This window comes from Canis aureus, chromosome 25 (genome assembly GCF_053574225.1).
Source record: "Canis aureus isolate CA01 chromosome 25, VMU_Caureus_v.1.0, whole genome shotgun sequence".
Lineage (NCBI taxonomy): Eukaryota > Metazoa > Chordata > Mammalia > Carnivora > Canidae > Canis > Canis aureus.
The window spans coordinates 45,231,124-45,243,994 of record NC_135635.1 but is presented as its reverse complement, the minus strand read 5'-3'; the positions used below and the strand labels follow the sequence as shown (position 1 = coordinate 45,243,994).

At 48.6% G+C, this 12,871-nt stretch overlaps 1 protein-coding gene across 40 annotated transcripts in view; it reads right to left on the bottom strand.

The window, feature by feature from the left end:
- Positions 1-12,871, bottom strand: part of CACNA1C (calcium voltage-gated channel subunit alpha1 C) — a 746,135-nt gene that overhangs the window by 582,377 nt on the left and 150,887 nt on the right. For 39 of the 40 annotated variants that reach the window (XM_077871648.1, XM_077871650.1, XM_077871649.1 and 36 more), the window contains 2 exons: positions 10,523-10,844; positions 6,074-6,179 (listed from right to left, as the gene is read on the bottom strand). In XM_077871648.1, the coding sequence (XP_077727774.1) occupies positions 6,074-6,179; positions 10,523-10,844 (428 nt within the window). Of the gene's footprint in view, positions 1-6,073; positions 6,180-10,522; positions 10,845-12,871 lie in introns of those variants that run through there. The other variant, XM_077871668.1, reaches the window with a different exon arrangement.

Here is a 12,871-nt window from a genome sequence, read left to right as displayed (position 1 = left end):
TGAAATAGCACTTCCTTATTTAAAAGATGGGACCATGCCATGAAAGTAATGGGAGAATTCTTGAGCTTTATTTTAGGGGTATCTAAATGATCAAGGGCCTGCGATCTGGCATGACGGTGACGCTCCACAAGCCTTCGTCATGCGCCTACTATCTCAGGGCCTCAGGAAGACTACTATGTGGACCTCTGTCCTTTCCTCCCATGCTGGGCCCTGAGCCCAGCCTCCCCTGTGGGCAGGGCCATCCTCCTGGGACTCTCAGGCTGCCAGAAAGACCAGGCTGAGAGAAACTGGTCTCTCTTTTACCTTCGAGAACACTCTGACCTTTGCTCCCGGGGCTCTACTCCCTGCAAGTTTCCCTCCAACTTCTCAGGCCAAAGCTTGGTCATGCCCTCTGTGGCCCCTTTCCCTCCATCTGCCCAGTGGCTGCAGCCCAGGACACCAGCTCCTCGTGTGGTCTATCCTAACAGTGCTCCAAGCCCCCATCGGTGGCTTCTCCTTCCATCCATCCTCTCACTCCTCCCTCTGCAGCACGAACTGCCTCCTGAGCCCCTAAACCATATCTACCACCCACTGGACATCTCCATGTGCACATTCCATGGGCTTCTCACTCAACAAAGCTCAAATTTACCCCTAGTGTTTCCCCTTAAATGTGACTTTTCTCCCGAAGTCCTCCTGGCCAATGGCAATCACTATTGCAGGACTCAGCTCTCTGCTTCAACAACGGTATCCACCAGGTCACAAGTCCTAAATCCACCACCCTCCTCTCCATCCCTGTTGTCACGATCACCTGGATTTCTGTAGTTTCTTTTCTTCTTCACAAACACTGAGGCCTCCATCGTAGCCATGTTCCTTATGCTGCAAAACATACTTTCTCAAATATACTCCCAGATCAAGCCCTCTCCTGCTCTTAAGATCTTCAGGATCTTCTCATTACCTGCAGTTAAGCTCAACTGCTGGCAGGGGCCAGGAAGCCCCCCATCACCTGGCTCTTCTCATTCACCTGAAACTCTAGTCATAAAGGGCCTTTGTACATGTGTACACTTCAGCCTGAAATGACTCATTTGGCCTGGAAATCACCTCTTTTTAGTAGATACAACTCAAATATGTCCTCCCTTGTGAAACCTTCCCTTATTCCTTTCCCAAAAGCAAAACGAATCCCTGCTTCCTCCCTGACACCCTGACCCCTTGTAAGACCTTTCATTATTTGCAAACATCTATCTGTATATGTTTATCTTTTCTGTCTGCTTCTTGAAATATCTCAAACACTATGCCTAGCTCTTGGCATGGATGCTTGTCAAATGGCTAAAGGAGCACAAGACGGACCCATGGAAGGAAATACCAGGAATAGAACACAAGGCAAGGGGCGACTGCAATAGTCCAGGCAAAAGGCCATGATGGGCTGGGAAGGGCTGGGATGCCATTGATGGCATGATGGCAACATTGCCACCAACCCCCAACATAGAGCCCTCCCTATGGCTCTTCTCAGAGCCTTAGACATCTCATTAATACTCACAGTAACTTATAAGGTAGATACTCCCATTTTATAGACAAAAAAACGAAGGCAGAGAAAGTTTACACAAATGACTCTGGAAATAGAAAGGAAGCTAAATGTGATATGTTGCCACCAGAAAGTCCATATCCGAATGTCTGCTCAGATGAGTATGGCGAGAGGAAGAAGGTGTTCAAGATGGCAAGGTGAACAGAGCCAGTGACCAGCTAAAGGCAAAGGTCAGAAGCAATGTTCCTGCATGGTTTCTTTTGTCTTCCTTTTGGAGACTAGTTGTGTAATGAGAGAGAAGTTGAGTCCTATGTGGGCTTGTTTGAGGTGTCTGCAACACATCCTGGCACAGGTCACTGTGTGCCAAAACCACACCGGGTACTCCAGGATTGCTGTCTGCCTTGCTCTTCCCCAGAACCTCACAGGGGAGCGTTACTTCCATATTACAGACCAGGGATCGGAGGTTCAGAAAGGCTAAACAACTCCACACTAAGATCCAGATTAAGATACAATGTAGTAAGGCCAAGACAGGAACACTTGTCAGCCCAACTCAAATTTAGCTCCATCCAAAAAGTCAGTAGTCAACCTGACCAATTAACAGCCCCCCAACTCCAGCCCATGAGGAAGTTTTCAAATGCATAGTCCCAGGCCATGTCCCTGAGCTACTAAATCTGAATCAGATGTACCAAAGCATTGGGATCTTTCTGTTGAAGCTATCCAAGTGGTCATAATAATCAAGCCAGTTCAGGAGTCCCCGCTCCGGTCCACTAGGAAATACTAGTCCAGGCCTTAAGAAAGAGCTCAGAGCTGGACACAGAAATCTAGGAACAACCTACTAGAGAAAGGGAACGTGAAATTGTGGAGCCGAGCTCACCCAGGGGAGACCATAAAAAGAGAAAATTAGAGGACCAGGACAGAGACCTGGTAAAAGTTCCTGTAGAAGCAAGATGAGAAACTAGCAGAAACAGGTAAAAAATGGCAAGAGATAGGATGAGACTTAATAGTAACTGTCCCATAGCCATGGGTCAAAAGAGTTCTGCAAAGGGGCATCTCACAACATAAGATGCTGCAGAGAGAAGAGGGAAGAGGAGGGCCCAAATCACAATGCTCATATTGATTACATCCAGAGAGTGGAGTAATAGCCTCACCTATAAACCAGTGTGGGTTTGGCTTGGCTGTATGTTTCAGGGGTTTTCTAATACCCCTTAGGCACTGTGCCCCCGTCCCGCGAAGTCAGTGGCCTTCATCATCCCAGGGAAGGTATGACACAGTGGAACGCAGAGGACAAAAGTCACATCATGGCTTCCGAGTTCAAGAAATGTAGGTCAGGGCATGGAGGGCAGTCTGGAAAACCACAGGAGGATTCTGCTGGGCCATTTGCCCCAAAAAAAGATCCCAAGATGGTGAACCTGGGAGCATCAGCCAGGAAACAAAAATGAGTGACCCTGGGGTGTGTCCCTGGAAAAGGGCCTATTAAATCTTCACTGTGTCCCCGTTCCCAGCCCCAGCATGGCCAGGAGAGGTCCAGAGCTGCAGATCAAGAGACCCCATGCTGGGAATGAGAGACCACAGGGCCTGCATGGATCAAAGACCAAGGCCCTTCCAGGAGGGATAAGGCCACCTGCACAGTGTGGATCAACCACAGCAGGAGTGGCATGTCCCCTTAGCTCCATAAGACAGTGACTGTAAGCTGCAGCTCCAGGGAAGAGGCTGAGAGCCCTGCGCTTATAGACGTGACGTTCATGCCACCAGCCGACTGGAGTCACAAATTAGACAGGATGCTTGGTCATGGGAAAGCAAAACCAAGTTGCATTTCTTTCCATCCTGAGTTTGCAACTGAGATCCATATCTTTTACTTTCTAGAGATGGGGACGGAGCACAGAGCACTCGGAGCTGAAGAGGGAGCAAAAACAAACTGGCAGAGGTGGCAAATGCAGACTCTTCTTGAAAAAAAATTTCAAAATCAAAAAATTATATATATTAAAGGAAGTTCAGGGATAGGGCAGGAGCAAGAAAGAGTGTGCCTGTGTGTCCGTGCGTGTCCATGTGCACGTCATGTATGTATGTCTATATGTGCACGTGTGTGTCTGTGTGTGCATCTGTGTCTGGGTGTGTGTCTGGGTGTGTTCCTATGTGTGTATCTGCATATCTGTGTCTGTGTGTACATATTCGTGTGTTTGTGTGTCTATCCATGTGTGTGTCTGCATATGTATGTGTGTCTGTGTGTGTCAGTGTGTGTCTGCGTGTACACGTCCATGTGTCTGTGTGTCTATCTGTGTGTGTCCGTGTATGTGTGCCTATACATGCATACATCTGTGTGTGTCTGTGTGTGTGTCTGCATGTCCATGTCCATGTGTCTGTGTGTCTATCCATGTGTGTGTCCGTGTATGTATGTGTGTCTGTGCATGCATACATCTGTGTGTGTCTGCATATGTATCTGTGTCTGCGTTTGCGTGTGTCTGGGTGTGTGTGTGTGTGTGTGTGTGTGTTTGTACTGGAGATAAAGGAAATGTGAGCACGCTTCTTTCATTTAGTAAGTCACTGGCCAAGCTGTGCCTTAAAAGAGGACAGAACTGCTCTAGCAACTAGAAGTCCCTTTTGCACCTTGCACTCTCTGTTCTACACCCCCGAATTCCTAGTGTAATGGCACGGACAAAGTTCACTGGCTGTCCCCATCACCTCTCCCTCCATCTATCTTGCCTCCCCCTTCATTTGCAAGGAATAAAAGAGCAAGAAGCAACTGATACTGTGAGGCCTTGAGAGGCCTGGGCTTGCATGCTGGTGTCATTCTTTTATAAAAATACAGCCTTATTGAGGTATAATTTACATACCGTAAAAATCACCCACTGTTAAGTACACGACTCAATGATGGTTAGTACAGTTATACAGCTGTGCAACCATCACCACCATCTGGCTTGACAACACCTCCATCACTCTGCAGTGGGATTTTAAAAATCCACTGTCCCTCCAGCAGTCCCTGCACCCGGCAACATCCACTCTGGCTCAGCAATAAGTTGGCAGTAAGTTGACAGAGCAGCCCAGGCTCCCCTCTCGTGCAGCGCCCCCCTGGTGCTGCTAAACAACACCCCCCCCCCCAGCTCTGTGGGGGGGGAGAGCTGGGGCAGAGAATAAGCGCAAACTCTCTACCCACTTTCCCCATTGCTTTTGCCTAGAGTACACTCAAAGCCTCACTGTCTGCGGAATAAGACACAGATTCTTTTTTTTAAGTTGCAGATTAAGTGTGAAGCTGCAGGGGTTTCGGGAGGACCCGTGTTAGGAGAGGGAGGTGAATGCACAGAGAAGAAGAGCCAACGCAAGAGGCTCCCTCTCCTCCAAGGGCCATTTGGGAGACACTTTTGCTTGTATTTCTTCTAACACAGTAAAGATTTCTTGCCTGTTAAGAGACAAGGTCATGCCTCAGAAAGCCGTGTGGACTGCAGCTAACGCTCAGCCTGCCGACTCTGGCCATGTCATCACTCGGAGCTCGCTGTTCCAGCTCACTGGAACCTGTCCCCGACACGCGGCCCAGCCAAGCCCCAAGATGCAGCAGCCCAGCTCGCACCAGAACACCTTACCCAATATGGGGCTGGGGCAGACGGTCAGAACTGGGGGAGACGGTGGAGAAGCTTAAAACGCGCCTCTGATTTAGGTGCTGAAGGGGCTAAAGACAACATTGAAGGTTAAAAAGCAAAAGAATGACAGCTGTGATGCCATCAGCAGCCAGCCACAACAGGAAGGAGAATTTTGTGACCCTTCCACTTCTTTCCAAGCCGATCTCATCAGACATTGCAACCTCGCTAATTAGGGTTAGGTGCTGTTGGCAGGGATAGATGCGCTTTGGGGAATCACATGAAAAGTTATGGTGTCTCTGTGCGGGGAGAGAGAGAGACACAGGATTTTCCTACCGCCTGTGGCTGCCCCAATTTTGCCAACTGCATTCCAGAGCTCTTTTCCTCCCATGCCCAGACAGAGTAAAGGCCTCTGTAATGACTTCACGCTCAGCCAAAAGTAAACACAGTCCGCGCTTTTTCCATGGACAAATTCTAAACCCAAATTGCCAGCGCTGGCTTCCCAACAATCCAAATGGAAAGCTGCCTTTCCCAAGAAAATAAAACCTTTTCAACTAAATAATGCATCTTGGCTGCAAAAGGAAACTTTCCTAAAAGCTTCCTAGAAATTGCTTCTCGTGCCGTGATACTACAGATCACCTGAGCAAACCCTACCAATGGGACACAGTCACTTAAAATAAATACAAAAATCATTCAATAATAAAAGCTTGCTCCTGCAAACACCTGCACTTGCAACACATTTTGGAGCCCTCAAAACACATACACACTCACACACAGCTCACTACCACCTAATTGGAATATTCTTTCTGAAAATGGGCTGTGATAAGACAGGTGCTGATTTAAATAAAGAGCAACAGCACTTGAGATCTGAGCTCAGCAGCACTTTTGTGCATGTCAAACACACATCTCACTTCTCCACACATTCCAGCTTGAATCCGTGTGTCATCCAAGCTCGACCCTCCACCAGGAAAGAAAAGCAGAGAGAGACTTGGGACGGTGGACTTACCAGGTTGGAATTGGTGGCATTGGAGTCGTCTTCTGGAAAGGGAATATAGATCGCTAAGGCCACACAATTGGCAAAAATAGTCAGTAAAATAATTATTTCAAATGGTCTGAGGAAGGGAGTTAAGGAAGTCAATGCTACAGAAAGCACAAGTGAAACAAACATACATATATATTTTTTAAATGAATCAAAGATTCATAAGAATTTTGTTTAAACAATACATTCCAAGCCCCTTGTATTCTGAAAAGAAACATATGCCTTTTTAAGTGCTTCTAATGGGTCCCCGCCAAAATTTTTCCTAATATGTCAAAAGCAGTGGAGGCCAGTCGCGTGCCAGAGTAAACAGATTTCTAAAAACTTTTTTTCTTCTTCTTTTATTTATTTAGATTGCACCGGACTTCATTTTCCCCCATGTATGTTCAGGGTTGCTTCTACAGAGCAGGGCCAGCTCCGGTGGGGACGGACCGTCCCCTAGATACCCCTTCTCTCGTGGTTTCCACGCTGCCACCTGGGGCCTTGAGCTAGGGGTGGGAGAGGCAAGACAGACTTGACTTCATGAATTTTCATTGAAATTTGGACATTCGCTTTTGATCTTTTAATCTGAAGTTTAAAGTGGTCCTTTTTTCTTTTCCTTCCACTTTATTTTTTGACATCTTCCACAGAATCTGAAGACAGCTAAGAGCTCTGGACCCTCAAGAGCATGGCAGCACGTGTAGTTTGCATTCAGAGCCGAGCAACTGTCTTTCCTCCACGGCCCAGGTCTGTGTGGGAAACCTAAACCTTCTGCAGTGGGTGGAGGCCCTGCCTTCAGTTAGGCAGGGCTTATGTTCTAAGTCCTCCTCACTCCCATATGTGTGTGCTGGGATCTAGAGGGTAAGCCAAGCTCACTCACTAGCAGTATCAGTGAGGCTCTTGTGCCCAGATTTCTTTATCAAACTATCAGGCAGGACACATTCTCAAGAGAAAAATGAGTTAATATAATAATTATCCTTCCATCCTGCACCCTCAAATGAAGGCCAGAAAGGGGAGGCTTCAGAGGAAGGCCAGTGTATGCTCTTCAGGCCCCATCTCCCAGGGTTCCCCCACACTGCCAAATTTCCAGCCTCAGCCATGGAGCCTAACAAGATGAGGAAGGGAAGAGGGTAGAAATTGCTGGAAGAAGGAACCGCCAAAATAAAATAAAAAAAAAAAAAAAAAGAAGGAACCGCCTTTGTGTCCCAGGGAAACCTGTCTTCAAAGTTAATGAACCAAAGCAAGGAGACAGAACTCTGAGGTCATCTCGTCCAAACCCCTGAGGCCCAGAGAGCCTGAGTCATGTTCCCAAGACCCCACAGCAGGTACTTTCCAATCAGGACCAGAACTCAGATTCCCTGACCACAGAATCCAGCATCCATTCCCCTGCTGGGAACAGCCTCTGACCTGTGTTAACAGGGCAACTCTGGGCCTGGAAGGCATCTTAGTCAAGGCTTTAGCTGGTGTGCTGGTTATCGATCCGTCTCAGCCCCACAGACATAGCCAAGGGTCCATTTACCCAGCACACCTCATGAAGCTTATCATTTTCTGCCTGTGCCTTGATATCAAGAAGACAATATGTGGTCTAACCCCCAACTTGACAGAGAAAAGAAAATGACCCCTCCCAGACTCCAAGCTGACAAGTTACAGAGCCAGGTCCAGAACCTGCCCCCCTGACTCATCTTCTCCAAGACTCTGTGCTGCGCCTTGAGTTGGCCAAGGAACTAGTAATGACAGTGGTGGTGTTGATGAGGACGGTGATAGCCACAGGAAGGAGAGAGCCAACACTGTCAGTGTACTCAGTGCCAGGCTCTGCTCTAACTGCTCCACACAAACACTCTGAGTACATAACCATCATCCTCATTTTTAAATAAGGAAACAGGTGAAATGTTAACTTGCCCAGCATCACACAGCTTGTGGTAGGATGGGATTCAAACCCAGGAAGTTTGGTTCCAAAGTATGAGTTTGCAAGGACTCTTCTACACTGCTCTATCCTGAAGTTACCTTAAAGCATTTTTAGAAAGTTATTACTTTAGACCTCCTACCACAAAACCCCTTCCCTCCTAGCCCTTTATCCACTTCACATTCGGCCCAGGGGCTGGTCGGTTTCATTCCCATCATCTGGTCCCTTGCGCTCCCACCACCAGGGCCAGAGCACATCAGTTCAACTGAGCCAGACCTCATATATCCAGTCTTCAAATGTCAACTTGTTCCCTCCACCAAAGTGGGTGATGGCTAAGCCTGGGGTGTTTCTTACACTATCAATTCTACATCTTCCCCCAACCTGGGCTATCTGTCCATCATCTTATGCTAAAAATGCCTGCCTTACTGCCAGAGAAGATACCATGTAAAGAAACAAAGCAGGCAGATAAGAAAAGCCATCAGCTGCAAAGTGGAGAAGCCAGGTAAGACCTGGAAGCATACTATGTCACCCTGTGACAGCCAGGTCATTTTTAAACTGTCTTTCCTTCTTAATGACAGCATCAGATTCCACTCTTTCAAGGAACGCTGACTAGCAGATACACCAGACCATCTCCTTACCTGTCCAGCTACCCTTCCAAGGCAATCGGGGAATGCCATCTGACTAGCACTGCGGAGGCTGGCTGCCTCCTTTCCTGCAGGGGAGAGGGCACATTCCCCCAGGTGGAGTGGCTGCAGCACCCCTCTGCCCAACATGGGGGTGCAATGCAGGGACTGAGTACCACAGGTGGCTCTGGGTTATGGCCTTGGTAACACTGCTGCTGACTTAGTCAACAATCTTTTCATGAGTCCCTGACTCAGGCCTCCTGTGGCTTTTTAACCAGTTTCCATGGACAGACTCTGCAGCCCTTCCATTTGGAAGGTATTGACCTTGGTTACTCCCCATTAGAGATGAGAAAACAAAAGCTCTGGTGATTCAAATGACCCCTAACCCCTCAGAACACAGGTGACAGAGCCATAATGGGGCATGGTTCAAGCCCCAGAGATCCAGGTCCCACCATATCCCAGTAGGCTGGATGGCATCCCCTGAACATCTATCGTAGTAGGTCTCCTCTGTACTGGGAATGCATAGGGAGTGCATGGATTTAGGGCTTGGGGAATCTAGATTTGAATCCAGCTCTATTGGTTGCAGGCTGTGTGATCTGGGCAAGATCTTCAGCTTCTCCAGGCTTTGGTGCCCTCCCCTTTGTGGGAGCCTGATCCACGAGGCCCACAGCTCTCCCACTACCTGGTTCTGATTGAGCAGTTATGACAGCAGCATGTTGGGGCCTCCCAGAGCTGAGCCTCTCACCCACTCCTCTGGGAACGGGAAGCACACTTGGCCACTCAGGACAGATGGCCGCACTCAGCTCACACGGGTTCTCTCAAAGTTACTTTTTGAGTTGAGGGGCTCAAATATTTAGAGAACTGAGATTTCTTGCTGAACAAAAGCTTTTCTCTCCCAAGCCATCTTCTTGGCTTCTTTCAACCACTACCTGGTAAGGCCTTAAATCTTTCAGTGGAAATGCTGAGCTCATCCTGAGCCTCAGGAGACGTGGTAGCAGTACCTAAATGAATTCTCACTATGAAAATACCCAACACTAAGTACCAGGGTTCTAGTCCTGTCACTGACCATATGACCATATAGGGCTCAATGTCATCGCTGGGCAAAGTCAGGGGTGGACCTACTAATCCTGAAGTTCCTTTCGATCTCCACCAGCCCACAATTCCTGTGAGGCTTGTAATTCCACAGTGAGAGCCTGGCCCTTCAAAGCCACTTTCTCTGTAGGACCCACTCACTAGGTTCTACACATACAAAGTGGATCTATGTTTAAAACTCCAGGCCAGTGTTCTCCACTTTGGCTACACATGAGAGTCATCTGGAGACCTTTAAAATATGCCTGCATGGGGCTCAGGTGCCTGTATTTTGCTACAACTTTCCAGGCAATGCCAACGTGCAGCCAAGTTTGAGAACCACGGCTCCTAAGCCTTGAACCACAAGCCAGGGTCACTAACCAATATCCTCTTGCACTTCTTGGTCTCCTTCACCCTAGAGACAGGGAAGGTCATGAAATTACACCAGTACCATGACATGGGAGGCAAAGAAGGCTCTGGAGGAGCAGCATGTAACCACTATTCACCCAATGCACCAGCAGATCCTTAGACAGGCTCAGCCAGGTGAGATGATATTTTATAACAACCTCTTAGGTTTTCTCAAATGGGTGCACACTGTATGAAAAAAAATATGTGAAATGGGGACCCTGCCTGTTATTCCAGCAGACTCCTGGGCCCTCTCCCCAAACATTCTGACTCATCAAGTCTAAGGTAGGGCCTAAAGTTCTGTATTTACACAGTGCCCCAGTGATGAGGATGTAGCTGGTCTGAGCTCAGCCAACACAGCTCACCACCTGGGAGAGTACGTGGGGCTGGCCCCACTGGGGCTCCTGGGGCACCCTGCCCAGCCCAGAGCACAAAGGATATTTCCATTCGACGATGCTGATGCACGCCCTCCGGATGGGGTTCTTCAGAGTCAGGCAAAGTAGGGCGCGGGGTGGGCGCGTGGCCGTTGTGCTGCCCTGCTTCTTGGGTTTCCCATACTGCTGCCGCTTCCGCTGCGTGGAGCTGACCGTGGAAATGGTCGCGTTGCCGGCGCTGCCCATCAGCTTGGCCTGCCGGGCTGCATCGATGGCCGCCTGCCACGACAAGGCCGCACCCGGCGTGGGGATGTGCTCAGGGGCGAGTCCCGCAGCTGCATTGGCGTTCATGTTGGCATGAGCTGGGCGTGGGCTCCCATAGTTGGAACCTGCAGGAGAGGACAGAGGACGGCAGTTACTAGGGAGAAGACAGGAGAGCTTGGAAAAGGAACCCAGACTCGCAGTTTTTTAAAAAGTCTTACTTCGAACTATGGCAAGAGCCTGGGATATGGCACATGAAAAAATTACTGTGTGATGCCGAGAAAAAAGAGTCAGGAAAACTATTCTTGTTCTAGTTTGGCTGTGTGACCTTGGACACGTCACCCCTCCTCTCCAGTCTCACTGACTCACTTTAGGCAACAAGACAGGAGATGTACCATGCATTACAGCATACATGTATGGTACATGTATGGACCTAGAAACTTGGAGCAAGTGAGAAAAGGAGGATGCAGAAAACGGCGCATATTCAATGTCATATATGTCAGTGACATTCATAAGAATACATATAAATAAAGGATATTCATTAAATATAAGAGAATGGTTGTTTAAGGAAAGTGAGGAGGAAAGTAGGATATGGGGATAAAAATGAAAAATGAATGAATGAATGAAAAGAGAATCATTGCATGAATCAATGATGACAAATGAACAATGGACTGAAGAGTGTAATTCACTCAAGTCTCTGCACCAGAGTTCCAAAAACTAAAAATAAAGTAACAAAAGGAAGGAATTGGACCAAAATAAGGTCACATCCAGATACCTCAAACCCATCTGGGCAATGAGTGTTGGTTGGATAGAAGGGGACAGAGGGCTGTGATGGTTTTACATAATGTCAACAAATCCTCTGACATCCCTCCCATTAAGAAAGAGGATCTATGTCCCTTCCTCCTGAAAGGGGGTTGGTCTCCAGTGACTGTTTTGACCTATTAAATACATAAGAAATGACAGTATGTGACTTTCAAAACAATGCAGTGTACCCTGAGGCTACCATGGGGTGAGGAAGCCCAAACTAGCCAATGTGGAGAGCCCACATGCAGGGTGGGACTCCCAGGAGCCTTCCAGCTGCTCTGCTTACCATTTGACTGCAACCTCCTGTGAGAGCCCAAGCAATTCCTGATCCCTAGAAACGGTGGGAGAGAGCCGGGTGCTTGCTACTATACACCACTTTGATATCTGGGGAAGGGGGCTGTGTACAGCAGGGATTGACAGGGTCGGGTAGTGACAGAGGGTCGCTGTCAAGGAGGAAACCTCCATAGGGACCAGTGAAATCCGGAGTAGAGACATCCACACTTCTCTGGTTTAAAGGCAACTGAAGCCTTCAAGTGTGCCCCTCAGATACTATACATACTTGGTGGGTACTCCTCAGTCTGGTCACCTGGATGTCTCACCCTAGAATCCTACAAGGTTTACCCAGGATTGATTCAGCCTGGGCCCAGACCTGAATGTCCCAAAAAAGAGGCATGACCCTGAGGCTTGTCACCTGGTCGGGTGCAGTGGGATCAAGAGAAGCAGCAGAGAAAAGGGTGACAGCATGGGCAGCGAGCCTGGCATCTGGATGCCATGTCAGTTGCCCAGAGACAACTGGAGCAGCCAGACCAGTGCACATATGTCACTTCCAAGGCTCCCCATAAGGACCCTCCTCTCTGCCCAGTGTACACAAGGATCTTCTACAGAAGCTGCTCAGCCCAGAATAGATGGCCTCGTGGGGCCCCGTTCCTCTCCTCGCTGCAACTCACTAGTATTCAGATAAACACCTGGCACCTCTCCCAGCCACCCCTCCCTGCTCTTATCTTGGATTGATCATTCAGTGTTCGACCTTCAAGAAAACTTCTGCTCCCCGTGTGACCTGCTATCTAGACCCTATCACGTCCACCACTAGCCCCGTGCTGCCCACCACCACCACCCAGGGGATGAGCGATGACCTAGCTCTGTACTAGGGACAGACCCCAACAATCTCCTTGGGCTGCACATCTAGCCAGACTCTGAGCTTTCTGGTTATATTACTTAAGGAACTTAGCTTGGGCTAGCTCGAATTGGGTTTCTGTCCTTCACAACCAAACAAGACCTGATGAGCATGCTTGTTCAATGCTACAAAGCTTGTACCTGTCTGGGCTGTCATCTCTGCTGAATTCCAAAATCT